General features: G+C 46.1%; 1 protein-coding gene across 2 annotated transcripts in view; it reads right to left on the bottom strand.

Moving 5' to 3' along the window:
• Positions 1-1,508: 1,508 nt before the first annotated feature.
• The window catches only part of NTRK2 (neurotrophic receptor tyrosine kinase 2), a 319,588-nt gene continuing 294,676 nt past the window's right edge, over positions 1,509-26,420 (bottom strand). Inside the window, exons 15-16 of one of the 2 annotated variants that reach the window (XM_057305572.1) lie at positions 2,755-2,913; positions 1,509-1,916 (exon numbers count right to left, since the gene is read on the bottom strand). In XM_057305572.1, coding sequence (XP_057161555.1) covers positions 1,731-1,916; positions 2,755-2,913 — 345 coding nt within the window. In that variant the 3' untranslated portion in view covers positions 1,509-1,730. The remainder of the gene's footprint in view (positions 1,917-2,754; positions 2,914-26,420) is intronic. The other variant, XM_044391113.3, reaches the window with a different exon arrangement.

Genomic DNA, 26,420 nt, shown 5'->3' with positions numbered 1-26,420 from the left:
TACCCAGAAGCACACCTCCAAAGCTCGGTCTGGGCATAGCTTCCCATTGGCATGCTGTGCCTGATTTTTTTAAAATTTTTACTTCTTTCAATGGAGTGGAAAAAAACAAAACAGCATACTGACAATGGGGTACACTGGGAATGAAACCACTCTCCCCACCAGAGCCCAGAGCAAGGTCTCGGCCTGTGCACACTGAACACCAATGTATGTGAGGCCCCCAGGGTGAGGTTTCTTCTCCCCTCGGGGACTGAGTCTGCCCTTCCCACAGTCCCATAGTCCATTTGATGTGGAGGAGGACACCCAGGCTTCAGGGTCCATATTCTTAAAATCCATCACCACCATACGACCCAGAGACATTTATACTCAGCTAATGAACTCCATTAGCTTCCCCTAATTATATAAGTCGTACCTCTTATGGATCTGCTCTACGTATCAGGGGCACGACGTCTGGAGCGGTAGTTTCTGCACACAAGGTATTAATCGACGAAGACCATGCACAATTTTGCTTGCACAGTTTAAAGGACAGGTGGGGTGGAGGGGAGGGATCGGAGGGAACTGCTATCTGAAAAGTTCAATATAATGCCTCCGAATTTATAGCTTGTCCTACCTTTTCCAAGTCTTTGGCTTTCCCACCTGACCCTGAAACGATCTCTGGACAAGAATTCACCCATTTTCAGCTAAACTCGACAAAGGTTCCGTGGACAACACTTGGAAAGACAAACCAGTGCCATCACCGTGACCTGCAAAGATAAGACTGTCCGGGCGTGCGATGCGCCATCTTGCGTCTCATGGAAGCCATCTTTTCTCTCGACTACACCCTAGTGTTTCTGGTGATGGGAAAAGAATAGTCCATGGCACAGAGTTCAACAGTCTTTTTACTCCTCAGAAAGCTCCTCAGGGGAAGGTGCCGAATACATTCCTCCCAGCTAACAGTCGCTGGGCTTTGCCTAAGTAGGAACTGACGCCAGCTGATCCCAATGGTTGTCTTTGTTCCTCCCATACTGTGGTTTATAATAAATCTTCTTTCTCTCTGGTTTTAATCTCCCACAGATAAAGGCTTCCCAGATTAAACACAAGTTTTCCTGTTTCATACACAGGCTTAAGCCATCCAAAAACAATAAGAACAGTAATAATAATAATAAATAAATAGAAGTGAATCCATAGAAACTCTCGATGTCTGTACAGCAGAAGTGACAAAGTTTGAGTCAAATATTTGTTTTCCCTTTTTTTCATCCACATCAAAGGCAGGAATACAACAAGGCATTGTTAGTTGTGGTGGGCAAACTGGAGTGTCTGCTGATATAACAAATTAGGGTTGTTAAGGCCTTTGTCTATGCAGAGTTAATAGTAATGCAGAAGCCAGATTGATTCAAAAGAAAGGGTCAGGGTTATGAAGCAAGGAAGACCAAAAAAAAGAAAAAAAAAAAAAGACCAAAAAAAAAAAAAAAAGAAAGAAAGAAAAAAAAAGAAGAGAGAAAACAAAACCTAGGGAAGAAACCAAGGGAGGTGGAAAGAGAGAAAGAGACAATGCCAAAAAGAAGTCCATACTGTGTCTACGGATGGAGAAGTGCACATGGCTTCCCCCTGAAAGCCTCTCGGTGTCTTTGTTGTTACTACTGTCGGAGTGAAGAACAGCGGATTGATGGCATCCAGCGGCAGTTAAAAGACGTTCATCCTCTCGGCTCATCTGAGGAGGTGCTTTGGGAAGGATCGGTCTGGGGGAAAGGGCCCTAGCCTAGAATATCCAGGTAGACCGGAGATGCCTTGGCCAAGTTCTGGAGGAGGGTGTGGATGCCCTTGATGTTCTTCCTCATATGGGGCTCTCGCTGCCAGCACCCCAGCATCAACTCGTAGACCTCCTGGGGGCACGTTCTAGGTCGCTGCAAGACTCGGCCCTGAGTGATGCATTCTATCACCTGGGCGGACAGAGATCGAAGACAGAATCAGACGAGAGGAAAAACAAAGCCGATAAAACAAATGTCCCCGCCAGGAGAGCTGCTCTAAAGAAACCTACTCAGTGTTAACTTTTTTTTTTTTTTTTTGAAGGAAGAGAACAATTATTACAGGTTGGTAAATCATGCTTAATTTCATTGGTTTATATCCCTTTTTCTAGGCACACTGATGTCACCAAACTGGTGGAGAAATGCTTTCTTTCTGCGGGATGCTTCCACACCTCACACCGAAATTCCAATGTGCTCTCGTCTTGCTGGCCTGAGATGGAGCCTGGAACCTTCACGTCAGGGTGCTGACTGGTAGGGAACTCCAAGCTGTAGAAATGAGTGGAGTTGGGATAAAAGACAGAAGTGGGCCTGAAGAAGATGTGAGGGGCCTGACCAAGAAGCTACGCCTCAAATATTGACAATAGTTACCAAAAAATTGAAATAGGAAAATAAAACACTAGCATGTTCTAGTGAAGCCTGGAAACCTTATTGGAATACTACCAAAAAACCCAGCTGGACTCTGGAGTTGGGGGGGGCCACATGTGCTATGAATTCACTAGACGACCAGCACAAAGCGGCTCCTCAGTCCCCTCCCAGGGAGTCCCAGGTGTGTCAGCAAACACTGCTTTTCTTTCTCTAGAACTCTTACACTCAGAGAGTGACTCGACTTTGGCCATGACATTTAGGTACAGAGAGGCCATGTGGGAAGTACTGCTCCCAACAAAGCCACACAACTTCCTGTGTCCCCTGGCCTCCCGCCGAGGGACGCCGCTGGACATCAGCCCTCGGGGGGCCCGCCCAGCCCACTGCGCACCTCGTTGTTGGACAGCTGATACCAGGGCTGCTTGCCGTACGTGAAGATCTCCCACAACACGACTCCCAGGCTCCAGACATCACTTTCCGTGGTGAACTTCCGGTACATGATGCTTTCGGGAGGCATCCAGCGAATGGGCAGCATTGTGTGGCCACCGACCTGGCGGAGAGGGGGGAGGAAGGAGGCGTCGGTCACTGGGGGGGAAGGGTCGAAGGGAAACGGGGGGCACTTTTGTCCTTTCCTTTATCTGTATTTGTTAATTTGGGTTATTCATAAACACAGGAGGGAAATACAATTTCTTTATAAGAAACAAGAATGGTCAAAGTATTTTTTCATATTTTTTGCTGTTCTCTCTTTCTGGTAACTAGATAAGGCAGAGAGAAATGACGATGGAGTGGATGTTTATCCTGGATAAAACACACACGCACACACGCACACATGCACACACACGTGCTTCCTGATATGAAGGTAACTCAGTCTTCTAATTAACAAGATCACTTTGACCAGGAAACAAGTAGGAAGCTGTGTCCAAAATGACCCCCCAAGTGACTAAGGTCTTAGGAGGAGTGCACAGTGCTGCCTCAAATGCCCTCACACAATCCAGCCATGGGCAGGGCAGAAACCATTAGTCCCATTTTACAGATGAAGCAACTGAGGTTCAGGTTGCTACGGACATAAAGAAGTCAGGTCTTTGGACCCCGAGCTTAGGACTTTCCTCTACACAACTGAGCTTGTGTACAAAAATAAATAGATACAGTTTGGGGAAAGTCCCTTTTCGTGAAAACAGTAAGGCTTAGGCATTAGATGGCAAGATCATTAGCACGAGCATAGAGCCCTTCGCTTGACAAGGACACTTGCTTATGATTTCCGACTTCCTGGAGAAAAGTTAAGAATTTCTATGTTTGGGTTTGTAGCCCATCAGAGCTGTCTGATCTTAAAACCATGATCAAATTTCTGCACAGTAACCCTGTGGGTGGTGGGTCCCGGTTTTCATGCTGGAAAACCCAGCACTACCAGCCCCAACACGCTGCCTGATGCCTGGACAGCAGGTGACCACATGGACAGCAGGGGTTCCACCATTAGGCCCTACGTTCTCAGACAGATGCCACATCGAGTTTCTGCCCGATTACAATCATCAGTGTCCATTTCTGACTCATTAAAGGAAAGAAATAGACTAACAGAGCCTGAAACTTGCTGCCCAACTCCCGAGCCCAAGGAGCTGAGAGTGTCAGAGATGTCTAATATGCCTGGCGATTTCCAACGATACTCTTAGCATCAAAGAAAGCTTGAGTGTCGAAGAAGGAGGGTGTTCTGTGGGGTTTTTTCTCCATTCTTCTCTGTACAAGGACTTCAAATCTGACAAGTAGGGACATAAATTCCTGGGTAGGGGTAAGGTGCCCTCCTATCTTTACTGTCCGGCTTTGAACACACCCACAGCTCAGTAGAGGGGGGTAGCCTTCCATCAACTTTCAATTTCTTTACTCCCTTCTCACCACGCAGTGACAGTAAGTCACCGTTCCACGGGCACAGTTTTCCTTCACGGAGCTGCCCAGACATGCCTGAAGGTGATGTCAGTCCTTCCCATCAGGGTCGATATTCAAAACAGAACCTGTGTGGGACAGGCATTGACAGACCAGAAAGGACGCTGGTGGCCATCTCAGCGTGGCCATGTTGGTGCTGCTGGCCTGCTGACTAACTGCCCAGCTCACGACCCTGCAACCCCATGTGCCCAGGACTTTGGCAAAGGAAATGTGCCAATACACAAGGGGCCCCCATGTTTCCAGATACTCCCAAGGACTGAGGGCACCAAGGTGAAATGATCCCCTCAGGGGCTGGCGGCCCCCATACCAGCACCAAGGAGAAGCTTTGTGGCTGGTGCTGGGAGCTACACGGTGCAGAGTCCCGCGGAGTGAGAGGTCCCTGCGCAGGTTTTCAGTGAAAAGACATATTTATTTATTTTATGAGACTATAGCAATTAGAATCCAGATTTATGATCAATATATAGTTGGTCTGTGAGGGATAAAAAGAGAACTAGGAAATTATGGACAAACACGTGGTAATCTTTTGCATACTGGGCCCTCACAATATTAAGGGCCAGCTCCCCACACAAGTTCTTAGGTCAGACATGTCTAATATGCTGTACCCTGTAACTGGCCTCACTTCTTGGAGAGCCACGATGCACCGAATCTTCTTAACGTGTCTCGGGAGTTTGGCGGGAAAAAAACAGATTTAATTTTGTTTAACTTAGTGAATTAAACTAATTTGAAGGGGTGTTCGTGGGGAGAGGGAGAGAGACAGAATCGCTTCCGTACATCTAGAATCAGACCGCTAACAACCCACTGTGAGATGTGTGTAAGGTACCACGCTTTCCACACTCCTGCACATACACACCGGTAATGCCACGGACAATACTCAGTTCGCGGTGTTAGAAGCTGGGTTCCCGGGCACTATTTCCCAGCTGGGTGTCCTTAACTAGCGGCCCAACCTCTCTGTGTCCTAGTTGCTCCAACTATTAAGTATGGGTAACAGTTTATACCTCCCAGGGTTATGGGGAGGTAAACACTCAAACAATGTTTGGGAAAGTGCTTTGTAAATTTCAAGGCACTAACGGATTCAAGGTGTCTCTTCCTTCCCAGTAACCTTTACTATCTTATCTCCTCCATTCTGGAGACATTAAGAAGAGCCAGCGCACACGCCTCTCCTCTGTGCCCTGCTCTGCAGGGACAAGTGCTCTGGGGCTCCTCCGATGGGGGCCCCAACTCTCCCAGTTTCTCTGTCCCGTGTTGCTAATGGCCAAAGAAAAAGCTCCTGTTTCCTTTAAAGGAGGACAAAAAAAAAAAAAAAAAGATTCCACTTTTGATTTACATGTTTTCCCATCTGATCATTTGTTTTATGCTTGCAGTCTCTTTGGGACACATTTTTCACGTTAATTCTTTCAAGAGTCCCTTCTGGGATTTCACACACGCTGTTATAAATAATGCTTTCCTTGTTCTGATGTCAAACGGGTGAGTGGTGGGAGAATCTAACAGAAGTTCAGACAGGGTTCACAAGTTTTCCAAACCCATTTAGAACATTTCTGAATATTTCTTTTGCAGGCCTTTCTCAGGATTTTGGAGCATGTCACCAAAGTAGACCAAGGGGGTGGGGGGGAATAGAGTCACCGTTGTTACAAATTACTGTCACATTCCAGTCACAGCAACTGGATGGCTTTTGGACTTCACAAAACCACATACTGTGTGGCCACAAACACAACGAGGCATTTGTTTAGCATTGTGCCACCTGGCAACTTGCCCTCACACCCTGGCTTCAATATCTGTGAGATGGAATGCCACCCCGAGTATGACACGGGGAGTCAGAGCCGCTGCTTCGAGTGCCGGACCTGCCACGGTGAGGGGCGGGTCTCTCCAGGGATGCGGGCGCGTCCGGCGCATGCTCACACTCACCGGACTGAACCAAAGCCAGATGGGAAAACCACATAGCTGGGGGGAGTTGATTTGGACTTGAGGTTTTTTATTTTCCTCTACTCGAGACACTGGGGTTCTCGTTCCTACTGTGCTGAGTCACTTCAGGTCTGGCTTACTGGTAAATTGTGGACAGGTTAAACCAGCTCTTGATTATTTTTAGCACAAAACACTGTGGTTCTGTAATGGCTGGCCACCACTTGGCCACCATCATCATCCATCAGCACAGAGTTGTTCACCGTTAGAAAGAATTTCCGGTTGAACCCAGTAGTTACACTCAGGGGTAGACCTTGGTTTGCCTTCATGTTGCAAATAATGCACCCAAATTTCAGAGAGTTGTAGTGGCTTACGTCAGGGCGCACAATAATGTCTGCCCCCTGGACGTCTTGTACTTGTTCCCATGGGTCATTCTGCGTGTCTGGCTTCTGCAATCTCTAATGCATGCCCTGCGTTCAGCCCCCAGGCCCAGTTGTGTGGTGCTCTACCCAGGCCAAACCTACTCATGCCTCTTGGAAGTTTGATCCCTTTCCTTTCTACCTACTCACCAAAGAGCTCCTGAAGAGGAGCTCAGTTTGCACCATTTCAAGGAACTCTCAGTCCCGCTGCAGCTCAGTGAGTTGCCCAAAGACAGACCAGCACCCCTCAGCACAGCTCTGGCAACATGGCAGGCACTCCTTTCTTTTGCTAACAGATCTCATGCCTCGAGAAAGATAGCTGCTTCTCAGTTATGTCTGGCCAGGCATGAGGGGGTTCGTTGGTAAGCATATCCTGTCGTCAAGCGGGTTTCTTATGAGTGCTGATATTTGGAGAGGAATTCTCCACATGTTCTTTCAAAGAGATCAGCGTTCACTACTCTCTTATCTAACCTCCAGTAACTCTCTGAACGCCTGACAGAACCAACTTTAAATTAAATGAATGGAAACTGGTTATCTATTTGGTGCTACAAATAAGAACTTCTTAAAATTCATAACTTCTTAAAATTCAACCAAAAATTCTGGAGTTCACATGGAGTATGAGAGCTCCCCGAGTTGTGTGGGAACCCTATCCCGTCCTTGATTTGCCATCTGTGCAGTAGTTGGGGGAGTCGATGGTACTGACCTGAAACTATTTGATCTGGGGAGGAAGTCTAGAAAGATGTCATAATACATAATTTGGAGGACTATTGTTCTACATACAGTGATCAACATCTCATATCCTCTGAGGCTGGAGAAAAAGGGCAGACTAAAGAAGAAAGTTAAAGTGGGGTGCATGGGTGGCTCAGTCGGTTGATTGTCCAACTCTTGGTTTCAGTTCAGGTCATGATCTCAGGAATCATGGGATTGAACCCTGCAGTGGATTCTGTGATCAGTGGGGAGCCTGCTTGAGATTCTCTCCCTCTGCCCCTCCCCCCACTCACTCTCTCCCCCTCCTCTTCTCTCTCTAAAATAAATAAATGTTAAAAAAAGAAGAAGAAGAAAGTTAAAGAGTGAAAAACAGAAGGACTGATGACCATCTTGGCCTCTAATCATGGCAACTTGCTTAAGTTAGCGAAGTGATTCAGAACCATGTCTGAGGCTTATGGTCAACAGAAATTCCATAGTGTCTAAAATAAATTAAGTTATGGAAAATAATGGATCTTGCTTTTAAAGCATATCAAGAAAAGAACTGTTCGGTAATCTGTCAGTGTTTGTTTCCCCGACACCTCGTAATTTCGATGGTGACATGTATAGGAAGATCTGGTCAATCAAAAATAACCACTGTGCTCTAGTTAAAATACCTAGATCTGAGCCTCCTTTAGATATACCTGTGAGAAAGGTGTTTACGACAATAAATGCTGAAGAAAATACTAAAAGGCCATTGGTAAAATTGTCTTGTGTTAGAAGTCAATGACTTTACTATTTTTAAATCAAATTGGACACATCTAATCAGTTCAACAACAATATTTCTTACCGGAGGAGTACCCTTTGGGTACATACTCTTTGGTCACAAGGATGTAAATTGTGAAAATTTCCCCATGGCTTAACAAACAATATGATTTATTTTTCCACACTGGAAAACTAGGATTTAGGGAAATCCTGGCACTTGCTGAGCAAATGTAGATATGAACTGGTGACCAATAGTATTGAAGACAGCTCTCCCTCCCACCACTCTTCACACCAGGAGCCTAGGTTCTTTCTCATTTTTACAAATATACAAAGCATCTTTATTGCTGATACAAGTTAATGAGGAATGCACAATCTATTTTCCTGGTGTGCTGGGAGATGAGAGAGGAGGTGACAAGCTTAGCTCTTCTCCTTCCATTGGACTGAACATACATCTACCATCCTCCTTGTTCCCTCATCGTCTTCTCTTCCGTCCCCTCCCCTCCCCTCCCCTCCCCTCCCTTCCCTTCCCCTTCCCTTCCCTTCCCTCCCTTTCCCTTCCCTCCCTTTCCCTTCCCTTCCCTTCCCTTCCCTTCCCTTCCCTTCCCTCCACTCCCCTCCCCTCCCCTCCCCTCCCCTCCCCTCCCCTCCCCTCCCCTTCCCTTCCCTTCCCTTCCCTTCCCTTCCCTTCCCTTCTCTTATTGCCTCCATACTTCTCAGTGTGGCCCCTTCCAGGTCCATTCCTGCTCCCTTTCCTTGAATTTCCTCTCAAATCTTACTCATCCGGTCCCATTCCAAAATCCCATGTTGCATTTTGTCTTGTCCAATTCTTTCATCCCCCCTTAATGATCGTGCCTGTCCCCTCCACTAGTCATTCTCTGGCCACCATGATGTGTGGTCTCCCTTCTGTGTTTAGGAGAGGAATAATGGGAGGCTGGAGCCCATAGCAAATGCTTAGCTGGCTTTGAAACCACTGGTGATTTAAAGGTGAGTAATGCTAAGCTGGGACCTTCTACACTCAACCAGCAAAGACCAATGATGCCTGGGAGGCCACTTTCAGCTTGTGGTGTTTAGTCAATGAATGAGTGATAACTTGTTTGGAGGCCAAACATTTTACTCCCTTAGAAACACGCAGGCCAAAGGGCAAGCCCCATTAAGAGATGATTAGCTGTCAGAGGCTTTTGGTCACATGAAATATTGAAGAGGCTCCTAGACCTCCTTGTCACACCCTCTACCCAGCTGCTTCGCTTCAGCATTTTCTCCTGACCTGTTCCTTAAAAATTCATGAAAGCTGTAAACTCTAAGAAATAGCTGGACCTTATTTACTTATTTATTATGTGTTGCATCTGTAATATGAAGTTTAAAAAAGGAGAGAGAAACAATTTACACAAAATATTCTCCTTGGAGAACCTGGAACCATTGTGGTCAGACTGTGGGCACTTTATGACCACATCCAGGAAGATCAGAATCCTTCTATTATGAAGAGTGATGGGGTGCTTCCATGGCGTGTGGCTACTGAGCCAGGGGATACTTCATGGGAAGAAATTCAGCCCTTCCTGCCCTGCCTAGAAGCCCTGAATGAACTCAACTCAGGTTGAGTCAAGAGGAGCCCTGGTGACGGCCTGATCAGTGTCTCCTTTACAGTGGGAACTGATTATTGCTACACTGGAAGCCACTGTTATGTGTAGCCCAGAAATCTCTCAGTATCTTTTACCGTTACCAATGTGGTCATTAGACATAGGATTATGAATCAGTAACTTCAAGCCAAGTGTTTTTGAATTAGTCAAAGACGATGTGCTAGACCCTATTGCTAACCATATTTTTGCAAATACTTTTTTTTTCATAATTAAATCTCTGCTGTCAGAACAAGGCAAATGATCATGTTTTGGAGGGAAAGGTCACAGAACTAAAATTGCTATCTTCGGACACTTGGATTCTAGAGCAGAAAAGGCAAATCCAATACAACATTTCCACTGAAAATTGTTTTTGGCATTATTCTACCATGAAATAATAATAAAAATGATGAAAATAACAATAATAACACTTCATGTTTGTATTATACTTTTTTGCTTTTTCTTATCATTTTCACATCTATTCATCTTATCATTATTGTACCTACGCTGAAATATGTTTGTGAAGATGAAACGATTGTTTAATCACTTAAATTATTAAAGGATTAATTGAATTAATTGACTCATTAAATTAATTGATTCAACTGATCAATTAAAGATTAAATTTTCATGTTAGAAAAGCTCTGTGGTGCCATTGTGTGATGCCATTTATACAACTTTCTTGAAAAGGCAAAATTACAGGTCTAGAGAACCCATGGTTGGCGGAGAATGGGAATTGGCGGGGGGGGGGGTGCTTACCTTACAGGGACACAAAAGAATTTTGGGGGTGATGGCAATGCCCCACAACTCAGTTATGGTGGCAGATAAGTGATTGTGTTTGCCCAGACTCAGAATGGTACACTAAAAAAGGTGAATTTTACTATATGTATATTATACCTCAGTGAAACTGACTTTAAAATCAATCAATCAATCAATTTCTTAGAATAATGCTCAGTACATAGTAAATGTGCAGAAAATACTAGCTGTTGTTGTTATGCTAAATATTTGATTCTTGATTCTCCAGGAATCCTGTGGGGCTAGTCGGACATGATGTTGTATCCCAACTTAAGAGGTGAGGAATCTCCAGGCCCAGAGTTAAAGTGATCTACCCAAGACAACCCAGCTAAGGCATGGTAGAGTCTACAGCAGGACCTAGCTCTGCGAATGCATGGCACCCTTCCCATTCTGTCTCAAGTCGGACATGGAGTCAGATTCAGAGCTAGGAAAGGCTCTCTACATTAGTGTGCTTGGGCTCTCATAACAAAATACCGTAGATTAGGTGGCTAAGACAACAGACATTTATTATCCTACATTTCTGGAGGCTAGAAGTCCAAGATCAAGGTTCCAGGCAGTTCAGTTTCTGGTGGGAGCTCTCTTCCTGCACAGAGCTTGTATGTGTGCGGAGAGAAAGTGAGTTTCCGATGTCTCTTTTTATAAGGATACTAATCCTATTGGATCAGGACCTCACCTCATTTAACCTTAATTAATTCTTCATGGGCTCCATCTCCAAATATCCTCACACTGGGGACTAGGGCCTCAACATGTGAATTTTGGGGGATGAGGGTACACAAACATTTAGTTCATAATACTCTCCTTGCCAGTGCTCCCCCTTCTGACTCCAGTACATTCTGGGGAAGCAAAAAGAGCTCTACATCCTAGGAGCTGAGTAATTCAGGCCCAGAATGCAATTCTGTGGTCCTTTGTTAGCAACTTCATGTCCCCAACTGAAGGTTCGACCCCACTGTTCCTTTCCCTCCTGGGTAACTCTTGATTATTACTAACTAATTCTAAAGCTTAGCAAACGGCTTAACCTGCTGTTGTCCCACAAAAGATTCAGTTCCTTTCCAGTGCAAACCTTAGGGCAACCTCAATCTTCACCCTATCGCTCTATGCCCTCCTCCAAGTGGGGTTCCCTGGGGGTGGTTAAGGGAGAGCAGGCAGACCTTGGACTCCCTAGTGATGGGTAGATAAAGGCAGAGGGCTTTCAGGACTCCACGTCGCCGTAAGCGACATCCCTCATGGGTCCCATTGTCTCCGCTGGTGCGCTATATATACAATTTAAAGAACAAAGAGCCCAGTCTCAGAAGTGACGTAGCCTCACCTTATTTTACATCTGGCTCTAATCAGAAGCAAATTAAGTCATCTCTCAGTAAAGCATAAAAACTGCCGTTGCACTGATGTTTAAGAATCACATTCGGATCCAGAAACAAAGATTTCCATCTTAATCATAAAGTGAAATTAGAAGGAACGACATGTGGCTCCTGCCTCTGATCGGCGCCCCCAGCCCCATCCCACTAAGTCTTATCAACTTTGATGGGGAGTTTCCTGAGGGGGTCATGTGGATGACGATGCCTTTGGAAAACACTAACACAACATGCTGCCTGGAGTGTGATTTCTTGTACTTCCGCGTTATTCAGCAATGGGAAGTTGTACACACCAACCATGTACATTTCATCAAGCTGCCATTTTTCATGTTCAGTGTTCCTGAGCCTTTTCTGACCTCCTAAGCATTATGGTTTCAAACCCACGAGACCATCTGACTCTTTAACATTTGAGACCAAAGCACTGCATCCTTTCACAGTGAAAAGCCAACAGGGACTGCCATGCGCTGAGCAAAGGCAATCGGAAAAGCGGGAGCGATGTATGTTCATGTCATTGTCTACATCAAGGTGGTTTCCGTGTGTTGCTTCGGCACCAAAATTCCAACGTGAAATCGTTTCTATGGAAATAATTCAGAAGAGCTGGTATTCCAGCTAGTTTTTACAAAGGAAGAAATCAGTGATTTGTCAACAGACTAGGAAAACAAGACCAAACAAGCTTCTCTGTAATAGAATCAGCACTCTCCACATCAGTGGCGATTACTGCGGTTACTGCTGCCCTGGGTGCATCAAGTCCAGTAAATGGAGAGATCAGGTTTCTGGGTGGACACCAGACATCTGTCCCCCCATTAACCCCAGCCCGTTAGTTAACACTGAAGACCCTGCCAGAATGTACATTCCACCATTAGCCTGAGATGGAGACTTAATACACCAGAGCCAGTTGCAGATGAATACAGTCTTCTTTCCGCCCAGCTGCAGACGTTCATTGTGATAGAGAAACTGATGCCTTGTGTCCATGGGAGTGTAACGATAATGAGAGAGTTACTTCCTCCGGGAGCTCCGAATGCCTACCTGGGCGTCATTATGGTCCTTTTCTGCAATGTCTGTGATACATGTAATGCATAGAGATCGTGACCTTCGTTAGAAGAGACTGTGATTTCTTATGATGATCATGAGAGCTAAGAAATAATATAAAATTAACTCTCCGTTACCTATTCTATGCAAGGCTCTGTGGTAAAGACATTGCCTTTAATTTAAATTACCTTTAATTACCTTACATTTAAAACTCATCCATCTCCCATCTCTCCAGACATGCCAACAGACAAAATATACCCGTAGAAACTGCACATATTACGAGACCTGGAGCTCTGTTTATCGCCCAATGATAGCGGCAGCTCAGTGTTATGGAAAAGCAGCGTGCTGTCACCAGGTGCTTCTCAAACATTTCCACCAAAGCACCCCAAACATCAGAAGGAAGTAAAAGATCAGGGGTGTGGGGAATAACTGGGTCCATGTCTGTGGGCCTAGCCCAAGGTGCTGATGGCAAGTGTGGAATTTCTTCAAAGTTCTATGTTTCATCTTTAACATCTGATGCAATTTTTGTGTTAGACTCGATGACGCATTATCGAAAGTAATGATTTGGGGCCCCTGGGTGGCTCAGTTGTTAAGTGTCTGCCTTCGGCTCAGGTCATGGTCCCGAGGTCCTGGGATCGAGCCCCACATTGGGCTCCCTGCTCAGCAGGAAGCCTGCTTCTCTCTCTCCCAATCTCTCTCTCGCTCGCTCTCTCTATATGTCAAATAAATAAATAAAATCTTTAAAAAAAAAAGAAAGTAATGATTCGTCTCCAAATCATTTATGAAATCTGTTGCTTTAGAAATATGGGCCATGTTCATTTTGTGGCTTCAGGGGTCTCTGGTCTGAACACACCATCCTGTGTTCAAAGGCTACCCAGACTCCTGGTTAAGAGGCATTGGTGCGGAAACGCGAGACGTTGTGTCCACACTGGAGACCCACGAAGCCACAGAATGAATATGGGTTTGGGAGTCAATAGACCCGGTTTCCTGTTCTAGCTTAGCCACTTACTAACTAGATGAACATAAATTATGTCATAGAGTCTCTCTTTTGCATTGACATAGGAATAAAACCTATAAGCCAAATGTAGTGGTGGAGTAACAGTTACAAGTCTGCATGCAGACTCTGTACAGCCCCACCCACCACTGCCCGTTTCCGAGGGGCTCACTCGCTGGTCCGCATAAATGCCTGCTCCTGGAGTTGTCCAACATGGCGTCCCGCATCAAAGGCCAGGGCTCTGTTCTGATGGTTACACCACTCTCCATGTGACTTTGGCAAGTCATTGCCTTCCATAAAGCCATCGGTTTTTCCTTTGTGGAATGGAGATGACACTACTTATTACGTCACATTGGGGAGTGAGGTCGCCGACATAAAGCATGGTGTAAGTGGTGCAAGCTCTCATTCATCTTGCTGCTTTTCATGTACCTTTCTCAGAGAACATTTTAACAGATTTGTATTTAGTTAGTGCTACGTCCACTGTGGGGAGACAACATCAGATGAGCTCAGGTCCTTGCCCTCTGGAGCTTGTTTTATAACCATAATGCCAGGCAGAGGATTGACGCCACAGTGGGAATGTGAACAACTGCCTACGGATCATGATACTGGTGCAGTCTTGCCAACAACTTAGTCTACCGATGCTTTCAGCTCCCTTCCACTAAGAGGGGTGTCCGAACACTTGCCACCGTGTCCAGAGGGTCGCTGGAGGGAGACTACTGGGAAATAGCAGGATGGGGAGTTTTCAAAGACGATTGATGAGCTGTTCCTCACAGAAGCTCCTCAGAAGAAGGAGTTGGCTGCAGAGCCCCAAAGACGCTGTGATGGCAGTGTTGTGCTCAGTTTTGTGGATGGAAGTTCAGCGTGGCCGTGAACTTCACACACACTATTTCAGCCAGCTGCACTGAACTGCAAACCAAGCCAATGCAGCAGCAAAGAGCGCACATCAGGTAGGGACCGCCAGCAGCCGCGTGTCACTGAGACAGCGGCTTACCCATGGAGGGAATTCACTTTTCTCACTTATGGGAAGTCCTGAAGTATGCAGTCAAGGGCTGGTGGAATACTCTAAGAAGTCCTCCAGGGCCTCCTGGGTGGCTCAGTCGGTTAAGAGTCTGGCTCTTGATTTCAGTTCAGGTCATGATCTCAGGGTCTAGGGTCAAGCCCCACATTGGGCTCCTCTTTTAACATGGAGTCTGCTTGGGATTCTCCTTCTCCCTCTGTCCCTTCCCCCCACTTGTGCACACACACACACACTCTCTCTCTCTAAATAAATAAATCTTGAAAAAAAAAATAAGTCCTTCCAAGGACCTTCCACTTCTTTCCACCTCCATTTTGATCTCCTGGCTCCACTGTCTCCTCCCTGAGCCACTGCGACTGCCCACTAACTAGTCCGCCCGCTTCCTTCCTGATCCACTGTCGCTATTAACCAGAGCAATAGTTTTAGAGTTTTAGCTGTATCAAACCTTTTCATTTTCTGCTATAAATTGTTTAATGACTTCTCATTGCCCTTAGGATAAAATGAAAAGCATTTAAAGTGGCTGATAGAACCCTTCTGGATCTCAGTGCCTCTTTCCCCAGTCTGCTTCCAGGTCTTGACCCCCTTCCTTGCAGGACCCATCCACTTTGGTCTTCCCTCCATTTCTTCAATGTCCTTGGCACTCTCTCACCTCAGGTCCTTCACACATTCAGCTCCGTGAGTTTTCCCTCACTTCTACTTGTCTCTAGGGACTTAAATACCATATTCCTAGACATCAAAAGCAAGCGAGACTACAGGTAGCACGACGTGACTTTCCCCTCAGCACCAGTCTGTTGTAACGACGTGCTTATTTGTGCGGCTACGTGTTTGCGTTCTAACCTTGGCCTCAAGACTCCAAGCTTCATGAAGAGTGCCCTCTCTGGTGCTTGGATGCTCAACAGATCTTTGTCTAATGAAATGATTGCATCTGGCTGCCTCAAGGAATGGCCCCGGTAGCCAGACTCTACAGTATGGAATAAATATGGAAGGAGAACCAGGGGCTAAGGCCAAAAATGCAGCTTCCTGTCAGCCCCGCTCAAGGTTGCCAGCACAGACCCCACGGAGCCGAGAGGGGTATCCAGAGGGGAAAAGGGAAAAAACAGACAGTAGCCAATTTGCTTTAGAGAGGGACACCCGTTTCTAATTTAATCTGTAAATAACGAATGGAACAGGCATATGTTGTCCACAGAGTAAGAAACATATGGGACAAGTTACCAAGAAAAGCTGTGGCAGCTGAAGATTAATGGGGCTGAAGTGACCCATTGGTAGAGGAGAGGGAGTAGGTGCTGGAGAAAGTCAGAGAGAATGGAAGGGCTGGGTGCCCTGTCCCACGGGATCCCTTCCCTTTGCTCATCCCATGGGATGCCCCCTTGGCCACCCCAACTTCACTCCCTGAAGCCATCCCACTTACAGATGCTACCTCCGATGGCCCCACAGGAATTTCCCACGGAAGCCTCCCATGGGAAAAATGTTGCTTGAAGGTGGGGGAGGCTTGTCCTTGAGTGGCTTCGGTGTGGTACCACACCTGTTTAGTCTCGCCAGCTGGACAGGACAATGGGGTAGAGGAAAATGAAGGAGAGGATGTCCACAGCTCCCCAAACTCCCCTCAGCATTACCACTGCCTCCTTGCAACCTGCCTTCTGCCTCTCACCTACCACCCCAACTCCACAACCTTCAAACAGGACCAGGACACAAACAACTGAAGTTCAATTAAAAGCCAAGCCCCCATCCCTCGATGGACTATTCATTTCCATCACAGCAGATAATATTAAGGAAAGCTATTATAACATGATGTGGCTTCTCCAACCCTCATTGCATGGAGTATAGATTGATCTTTTTAATTGTTGAGTTGATAATCATTTGTCTGTCTTGGTATCATTCACTCATTTGGCAAAATTTTTTTTTTGAGCTACCTTCAGGGTGCTGGGCATTGTCCTAGACAGTGGGGACATGGAGGTGACCCAGTTCCACGTCCTCATGAAGTTCTCATTTTAGTGGGAGATACAGACCATACATAAACAGACATCTGTGCGTGATGATGTCAGGTGGTGATAAATACTGTGGAGAAAAGGAAGTAAATAGATGGAAAGGCTAGAGAGGCATACTCACTCAAATAGGAAGGTCATCAAACACTCTTCCGAGCAGCTGATATCTAAGCAGAGATCAGAATAACAAGGCATGCAAGCCTCAGGAAGAAGTACGTTCCAGGCACTGGGGTCAGCAAGAGCAAAGGTCCTGAGGTAGGAACAACCTTGATATACTTGAACAATAAGGGGGCCAGCGTGGTTGCAGTGACTGTGGCAAGAAGGTGAGAATAGGAAAAGAGGTGGAGTGTTTACCGGGCATCTTGTATTGATGTGTGTGTGTGGGGGGGGCTATATATCTGTCTCTGTATCTATATTTGTATTATATCTTTACTTTTATATCTAAATAATATGCTACATCCAGATAGAATTTTAAGGCAAGCTGCTTAATACTATTTTACAACAAACACTTAGTCCATGACCTAGCTACCGTTACCATTTACTAAGCAGGGAAACAAAGAAACCCAAGACCGTAGTCAGAGTCAGGGTCTGAGGTGGCAATGGAAGGCAGTTGTTTCAAATCCACTGAGCTTGCCTCTTTCTCTTTGACTTTTGCTCTAAGTTTGCACCATTTGCCCTAATCTACGTGGTGGCATGGCCAACTTTGTAAGCCAGCTACAGCATTCATGAGTCACTTTCTCTGAGCCCTGTTCACGAGGAAATCCCTTCTTCCCTGATCCAGAGAGGTTGACAAGGACCTGATCACACCACCAGTTGGATTTCGGAACTGAAGTAAGGTCTGACCGTGTGGGTCTCCCACCCCTTTCTTTCAGCACAAGGAGGAAGAGGCAGTGGAGGGATCCTATTATTTCTATTTCTCTTCAATAGCACAGATGCATTCCTGAGTTTCTAAGAGCTTGGAATCTCTAGGATGCTTAGTTATAGCCCCGTTGGCATTCAGCCTTAAGACTGATGCTGATGGCCCCTGTATGTTTCTTTCTGTCGGTACATGAGCAGGGGATGCCTCTATATTACCTTGTTTTTCCTGATTATTTCCCCAATATTCCACCAGCTATATGGTCACATCACTGCTGAGGCACCCTTTGACTCCTGAAATGACTTGAGTTTCCTTTAAGGAAGAAAGCTGCCCTGTGGTATCCCAGGGGAGTAGAGAAAAGATTTCATAACGCTGAAGTCCTTAATGATGGTCCCTGAACATTTTTTGTGCACCGCCCTTCCTGCCTCTATCCCTCCACCAACCCCTACAACCATTTTTCTGCAAATTCCCTCCCAAGGTCTCTCTCCCCAGATATTACATTTTGTTGATACCAGAACATCTATTTAGGTACAGATCATTGGCATTTAGGATACTATATTTACTGGTAAATATCTACTTGAATCCACTTATGGAAACAGCTTCATGAAACATATAAAGGTCTTTAAGCACTACTATCTACTCTATGAACACAGACTCGGGGAAAACAATTCCCTCCAGCCCAGATTTGTCTTTCAAGATGAAGACAACAACACTCCAGAGAAGGGCAAGGTTTATAAAGAACAAACAAGCCACTGCAAATGAACTCAAAACTGCAGGAAAGACAGAGGTGATTCCCGACTCAAGGAACTTTTAAGCAATCTGCCCCTTTCCAATACTGGTGTGTCCTCTGCTTCTCCAAGGGTTAAATGTCCTCAGACCCCCCTCCTTTTGGACCCCTGTTCCTCTCCCATCTTCTGAATCCCCCTAAATGGCACCACCATCCCCACCAACCACCATTTTTGTTCAAAGCTAAAAACCCAAGAGCCATCATGGATTCCTTATTTCCCCTCGTCCTGCACATCCAAGTCATCACCAGGTTCTTTCAGCTCTGCCTGCAAAATGCACTGTGAATGCACCCCTGTCCATTTCCACCACTGCCATGTAGTTTTATGCCACCGCACGCTTTCACCAAAGCCTCCTCTGAGCATTCGGCTCCATCCGCAAGAGCTGTCCCAGTTCAGCGGGGAACCTACCTGAGCTCCTCTCATCCTAGCCTGGCCTGCCTGAGGTTGAGCGCGTCACATGAAGACAACCTAACCCTGTCCCCCAGAACTCCAAACTCCTGATGGCTCTGCCCCACAGAAGCGACTCACCAAATGATCACCCTCTTTGTCCTAGGGGCCAGATTTTACCTTTACCCCTCACTGTAAGTAGATTTGAATGAAACTGAATGCTGGAACACGTCAAATAACAAAAAGTATACACTCAGGTGGTTATTTCTTTAAGGTCTGTACTTGGTAAAACTTCCAGAAGACAGGAACATAGATTTTTTGAGAAATGTGTGAAAGGCTTTTTACCCATTTGCTAAACACTTTAATGGTCACTTCATTGCTTCTCTAAATTAAATCACTAAAGTTGCACCATTATTGTAAAGTGGGAAAAGTGGTTACCCCTGGAGGGAAAAATTAGGTTCAGCAGAAGAGGAACCCAGAGTGATCTTTATATAGTAAAGCACTGCAGAGAGACAATGGCAGCTAATAGCATGTGGGAAGCCCTGCACATCCACACATCTGAGGCTCACACCAGACATGAACCGTGAGCCTCACGGGTCAGACTCTTAACGATCTCTACTAATGAAAACTCAGCCAATCAGAACTGGCCTCATTTTGATAGTTATCCTCTTGGGGTCTTCAGAAATTACAATCAGGCTTGCTTTGCATTTATATCACGCAAGTCCTGGTCAGGAAAACTGGGAGCTGGGCAGAGGGAGGGGGAGGAGTTTATTTACCTGATGGGAAACAGGCTAAGATGTGGTCTGACACTGTGTTCAAGCGATGAGGCGGTGTCACCGGGGGAATAATGTTTGGCGTCTCGTCTCCAAGGGCAGGTCAAGAAAAGGTGAAGGTGAATTGTGGCACGAGATCTCATGCTTGATATAATTGCTTTTTGACGTTAATGGCCAATAGGTCATTAACTGCTTGAATGCTCAATGGGGGTGGTTGTGAAGTCCCCTTCTCTCTATACTTCTGATGTCCTATATTACGATCCCCAGTGGGGCTTTTCCAGGTGTCCCCCTGATTTAAAAACTCAGGCCTGAGGGAAAAGGAGCTCTGGGTCCTCCAGCACCATATCTGACAGCAGGAGTGGAGCCTTGCTCTAATAATAGAACGTACCCCACCATGACCCCCACCACCCTAGGTCCCTCTCCTCCTCCGTCTGTGGGGTGAGAGAATGGGAATGGGGAGTAAGCAAGAGCCATGGGACTATTGGCCTGGGCACCATTGGAATGTTCTTGAAGAGGGGTTACCTCCTTCCTTTCCCTTCTTTTTGCTCTCTCCAACCTCAACCTGAACTCGAGGAAAGGACTGCAAGAGAATTCCTCATAAAGACTGGGGGGTGCCTTAAGAAGGGAAGACTGGGAACTCATTCTGCATTTGGGCCTCTGTTTGAGCAGCACACTGTGTGCACTGCTAAGGACAATGGGAAAGATAGTAGAGCTGAAAGGGGCGGCAGGAGAGCCCGCTCCCCCAGCACTGGGAAGGGCAAAGGTATGTGGGCTTCTCAGAAGTCAGTGGGCACTATAGGAAGTGTCTATGTTTGAGTCTTCTGGTCTGTACACTGGCTGCTCCCAGGGTGACACCTGACCCCTGGAAGTGTTAGCAGAGAAGCAGTGACGGTAAAGCAGAGGATGACAACAGAGACATCAAGAGAGGTTTGCCCTTTATCCTCAATCCCTCCTCTCAGACCCTAACCTTGTAGGAACAGGAGATAAGATGAGAAGGGAGAAGTCTAGCCTGTGATGCTGGATGGAGAAGCCTTGAATCTGATAGTAGAAGGACAGTGCAAACTGGATGCAACTGGTTTTACAGCTAAAGGTAAACAGAAAGTCTTGGAATCTATCCAAGATGCTCTTTTCTAAAAAAAAAAAAAAATATTTTATTTATTTATTTGGGAGAGAGAGAGCGCGAACATGAGTGGAGGGAAGGGCAGAGGGAGAGGGAGAAACAGACTCCCTGGGACTCGATCCCAGGACTCTGGATCATGACCTGAGCTGAAGGCAGACATTTAACTGACTGAGCCACTCAGGTGCCCCATCCAAGTTGCTCTTACGTGCTGGGAAATAATTGGCCTCAAAAGCGTTGTGATGCATACCGTCCCACGCCTATTAGGATGGTGAAAATCCATAATGCTGACAACACCAAATGCTGGCACAGATGTGGAGCAACAGGAACTCTCATTCATTGCTGGAGGGGACGCAGAAGGAGCCACTTAGGAATGCAGTTCAGTGGTTTCTGACAAAACTGAACATGCTCTTACCGTATGATCCAGCAATTGTGCTTCTTGGTATTTCCCAAATGAGTTGAAAACATGTCCACACAAAAATCTGCATCTGGATGTTAATAGAAGATTTATTCATAACTGCCAAAACTTGAAAGTGACTCGAAGATGTCCTTCAGTAGGTGACTGGGTAAATCACTCGTGGTCCAGCCGACAGCAGAACATGATTCATCGTTAAAAAGAAACAAGCTACCAAGCCACAGAAAGACATGGAGGAACTTTAAATGCATATTAGTAGGTGAAAGAAGCCAGCCTGTAAAGGTTACTTGCTATATGACTCCACCTATATGACAGTCTGGAAAAGGCAAAACTGTGGACATAATAAAAGATCGAGAGTCTAGGTTGCAAGGGACTCAGGGGAAGGAAGGATGAGCAGACAAAGCAGAGAGGATTTCTGGGACAGTGAAACTATTCTGTATTATAATGGTGGCTGCATGTCATTATAAACTTATCAATATGCACCACCAAGAGTGAACCCTTATGTAAGCTACGGACTTTGGGTGACAATGCGTCGACATAGGCTCATGATTAGAACAAATGTACCACTCTGGTGGGATGTGATAGCGGGGTAGGCTGTGCATGGGTGGGTCAGAGGGGGTACGTGGGAATTCCCTACTTTCTGCCCAGTTTTTCTGGGAACCTAAATCTCCTCTAAAACATAAAGTCTGTTTTTTCTTAAAGCGTTGTATTGAGGACATGGGCTGTGGCAGTGACTACGGCTCCATCGCTTGGGTTCCATCTGTGCCATTCAAAAGTTCAGGAAAGGAGGTTTCTGGTCCTTCCCATCCTCACTGTGCTCCCCCAGCATTCACGGGACTGTGGGCACCGTTTTGTAGAAACTGAGAAGCTGAGCTGTGGGTGCAGAACTGTAGCTCAGCGGAAAGCAGCAGAGAATTCAGCTGGATGGACACTGGCATGGGGTAGCCCGCCTGCGCATGCCCCGGGGAGGAAGTCAGTGTGGCCGGAAGTCCACTCTCAACAGGAACTAGAGAACAGTGCTCCTCAGAAGTCTCCAAGATAGGGACATAGTGAGGGCTTGGGAAGGAGGCCAAGAGAATGTGGGGCCAAACCCTCTTACCAAGAGAAAATTAAGTTTACCGTGGAATGTACACACTGTTTCCTCCACATATGACTTTAAAAACTTTTTTTGTTCTAATTTTGAGAGCTCGATAGGTAAACTTGCCAGGAGGATTACAAGGATGCTGGGCATATCAGTATAGCAGTGCTGCTGAGCTAAAATAAATAAAGATGAGGAAGCAGTAAAGGATATTAATGAGAAGCATCTTTAATTATTATGATTTGTGTCTAATGGGTCCATAATGTTGGCTCTATCATATTAGAATGATGTTAGTCATAATAGTTCTCTCTTAAGGATATTAGACTCTTAACAGACAGTACAAAAAGAGCCTTTACAGCTTACTGATGGGAATGATTCACAACTGAGAACAGTGAGTGTCTAATGACCGTTCTGACAGGCTTCCATAGGCTTGGGCAGTCATAGAAAACTTCAATGTTGGGTGATCAGACGGGTGTTCAGTGGAAGAGGGAAAAAACAAAAGGCTAAAACGGACTTCCTGGCTGGCTGGGTGGTCAACCTTGTCCTCATACACATATAAGCGACTAGGTTTTCTTATGTGAACCAGGAAGAGAGTCCCCTGGATGCACCGAGAAAAGTGTGTGGAAGACCGACTGAAACAGTCAGAAGACAAGAGAGCAGAGTTTCTTCAGCTGAAAGAAAGGAAAGGCTGTTTGGGGTTTCAAGAAAAGGGACTGACAACCTTCACTGCAGATGAAGGTCAATTTGGGGCAAACTTCCACACATTGGGGCTTCACTAAAATGGCATCCTGTGAGTCTGGATTACAGAACCATGTCAGGTGACACTGCGTCATGTATAAATGAGGTTTTCCAGTAGCAAATTCCTTTTCTTTCCAGAACATATTCACCTTACATCAAATTCTAAGAAATAAGAATGGTGGCAGAGGGGAGAGTTTCTCCGTGCAGCAGACCCAGAGGCCAAGGCTTCTATTTTCTCTGGAAGTTCCATGTGACTGATGGCTTGCTCACAGGCTCCTTCTGGGAGCCTACAGGAAGTACTGGGTCTCAGGAGAGTCTGATTGAAGAGAAGAATGGGGAATAGTTCATCTACACTTGCCTTTCCCCTGTTGCTCGAAGATTCCAGTACTGGGTGTTGGCTTCCCTGCACTTCCCAGTTGAGCACACATGGGAATCGGAGTGAGTGTAATGGAGTTTCGTACCTCAGCATCAACAGGCAGGCACGAGGCCATGATGTGAGAGGTACACAACGTGGGCAAGATGGAGGTGCTATGCAGTCAGGTGGGAACCCACCCAGGAGAGGGAGCAGAACAAATAGTCAATGGTCCCGAAGACAGGCAAAGTCAAGAGCATCTGAAGCTGCGTGCGAGGTATTTGCCCTAGGAAGGGGATTAGGCAGCAAGACCCTACTATCTTTCCTTTCTTCTACCATTCCACTAGGGCTGGATCCAAATTTCTCTACCCACATTTTCAGAGCCATCATTACCTCAGTTTTCCCCAACCCATTCCCCAAATTGCTTTGCTGAATATAGAATCAACCTCCATGTCGGGCTGACTTGGTGTCCCTTTGCTGACCACCCAGCCACTACCGTATGCCTGGAGTACTTCTTTTTCTTCTGCCCCAGGGGTGGCAAGTGTCTGGGCTGGCCACCATCTACCGCCAGCTCACAGCTCGAAACTCAGCACTGGAGCTTCTCCACACAGCCCTTTCTCTGGCGCAGGGATTTTGCTTAATCTCCATTCTAGTTATCACTCTGGTTGCCTTACTTGTCCCCCAGGCTTCCAGAGATATGTGAATCTGTGCCTCTAAACACAAGCTCTGTCTTTGGGACCCCGTCCCGCAGGACAGATATTTTTGTAGCCGATTCCTGCTTGACAGGATTTGGGGATATCTGTGTATAAAACTCCTCATTTCTGGGTCCATCCACTTCAAGAGGCATTTAGCTTCCTCTCAACCCCTAGCCTGGACTGGAGATTTCTTTAAATCTCAGACACTAAATTTTCCCCTGGGCTACTTTCCTACCAGTAACTGGACTTGCTCACCATAGTGTGTAAACCTAAAACCTGGCACCTGCCTGCCCTACACCCACCCTGCCTGGCTGCTACGTCTTCTCTGTGACTCTTACATGAGGAAGATGATGGCAAGTCAAGAGTCGATAGAAACTTCACCCTCAGTTGGCTTCCTCGTGGTTGTTCGAGCCTCTCACTGTGCACGTGCTCTCACCTTTATGCCAGATAGAGACAGGGATACAGACACATGCTGCTAATCCCTGGACTGAATGTGGACAAATCCCAAGTTGATTCTACACGGAGGCAAAAATGGGCTCCCCAGCCTGGAAAGAGCCACAGAGGAGAAGGGGGTTAATCAGTAGGGGCACGAGAAAATCAGCCCCAGCACAGAGCACCTGCTGCAATCTAGCCCACCCCTGGCAGGGGACAGGCTATCGTCTGGCACTCTCTCTTTTTGTCTCTCTCTAGACCTCTTCTCTACTCTGAATTCCTTTCCCTTTTCTCTTCCATATAATACCATGATTTTGATGACAGTTTTGGTATTTAAAGAACTGCCAATGGTAGCCAATGGTAGCAGTTGCTGACTTAGACTGGTTTTCTGACTCTGAATCCAGGGCTGGCTACCCTCCACTGCACGGTGTCCTGGAAGCAGCCTCTGTCCTCTCCTGGAAATCACACCGTGAGGGCAGAATCTGGGGCCCCAGGGCAAGGTCTCTCTCCTTCAGTCAGGTGTGGTCAGGAGATAGGCAGACAGGGGAAATAACTCCACTTCCCAGCTACAAAGCTGAGCTTTAAATGACTTGCCTCTGGGCATCTGGGCTCTGCCCGCTAGCCCACAGACACCTGGGGCAGAACTGCGATCTTGCTTTAGCTGTTCCTCTGGCGAGACTCCCTAAAGCTTTCCTTGGCAAGCTTGCTGGAGTGAGAAACCATGATGGCGGGTCATTGCTGAGTCTTATCACGGCAACGTCTTTCACGCTGCATTAGTAACTTTTGAGTGCTTAATAAGTGACATAAATGGGAAGGGGTTTACATCTTTAGAAATGCTTTTTTCCCAAGGTTAATATTTCATGCTAAATCTATTCACTCTTTTGACATTTTTATGACCTGTGTACAGCAGTCTCATATGTCCTCAATAATGTCCCAATTGAAAGGGTATGATGATCACTTCACTGCTCTTTGTTAAGTCAATTTTAAGCATCTTGTTCCATTTGGGACTTACATCCAATCAGATATCTTCCTTTTAAAACTCTGCCTCCCTTATTTTCCCAGGATTGTAATATTTGGAAAGACAAGAAAGAAACTGTTGACTTTTCTGGGGATCTCAAGTGTCCATATGTTTCTTGTCCCCTCTTAAAGGCTAATTACCTTTAGACAAGTGAATGTGCTCTATTGAATTAAAAAGCTCTACGAGTCTGGAATGGTTACCCTAAATTTGGAACCGGTCTCAAGTTTTTGTTTAGTTGGCTAGATAAAGGTAGTTTGTCCCAGGGCTGGAAACGTAACCAACACATGTTCCAGGCCATATGCTGGTTCTTTACATACATGAATTTACTTAGTTTCTTGCAACAACCCAGCAAGTGAGGCTTTACACTGTCTAAATCTCAGATAAAGAACCTGGGGACTCAGAGAGGATAGATGACTGCCCAAGTGTGTGGCCGAGCCAGTCCCGCAGTGCCCTGACTCCCAGGCCAGATTCAGCTCCAGTCTGCTGGGATTACCATCAGGCTTTGGATTCAGATCAGAACCTAGAGAAGTTACACAGACTCTTCACTTGGGCACCTGGGATTCCACGGGGCACAGCGAGACGCATAACCACCCCATGCCAAAAAAAAAAAAAAAAAAAAGTGGGGGACAAAGGTGGACCTTTCCTCAAACTTCACCAATATTGTAATTATTCTGGGGGAAAACAACAACAACAACAGTATGTAGTCATTCCTCCTAGAAATGTGGTCTGGTAGCGTGTGATTCGTTCTGAAGCCCAGCAGGCTTTTCTACAGGGCATGCTGGCTGGAGACCCGGACAGCCTGCATTCCAATAGGAATCTAATTTTCCCAAGACTTGTCCATTTCTCAGGACTCACATGGAGTTTATAATTCACTTTGCTATTTTTAAAATGGTCTAAGGATCACCCATTAAGCCCTGAGCACAATATGGCCGTTTCTTAGGGAA

This window comes from Ursus arctos, unplaced genomic scaffold (genome assembly GCF_023065955.2).
Source record: "Ursus arctos isolate Adak ecotype North America unplaced genomic scaffold, UrsArc2.0 scaffold_33, whole genome shotgun sequence".
Taxonomy (NCBI): Eukaryota; Metazoa; Chordata; class Mammalia; order Carnivora; family Ursidae; genus Ursus; species Ursus arctos.
The sequence above is the reverse complement of the archived record's forward strand: the minus strand, read 5'-3'. Positions and strand labels throughout refer to the sequence as shown.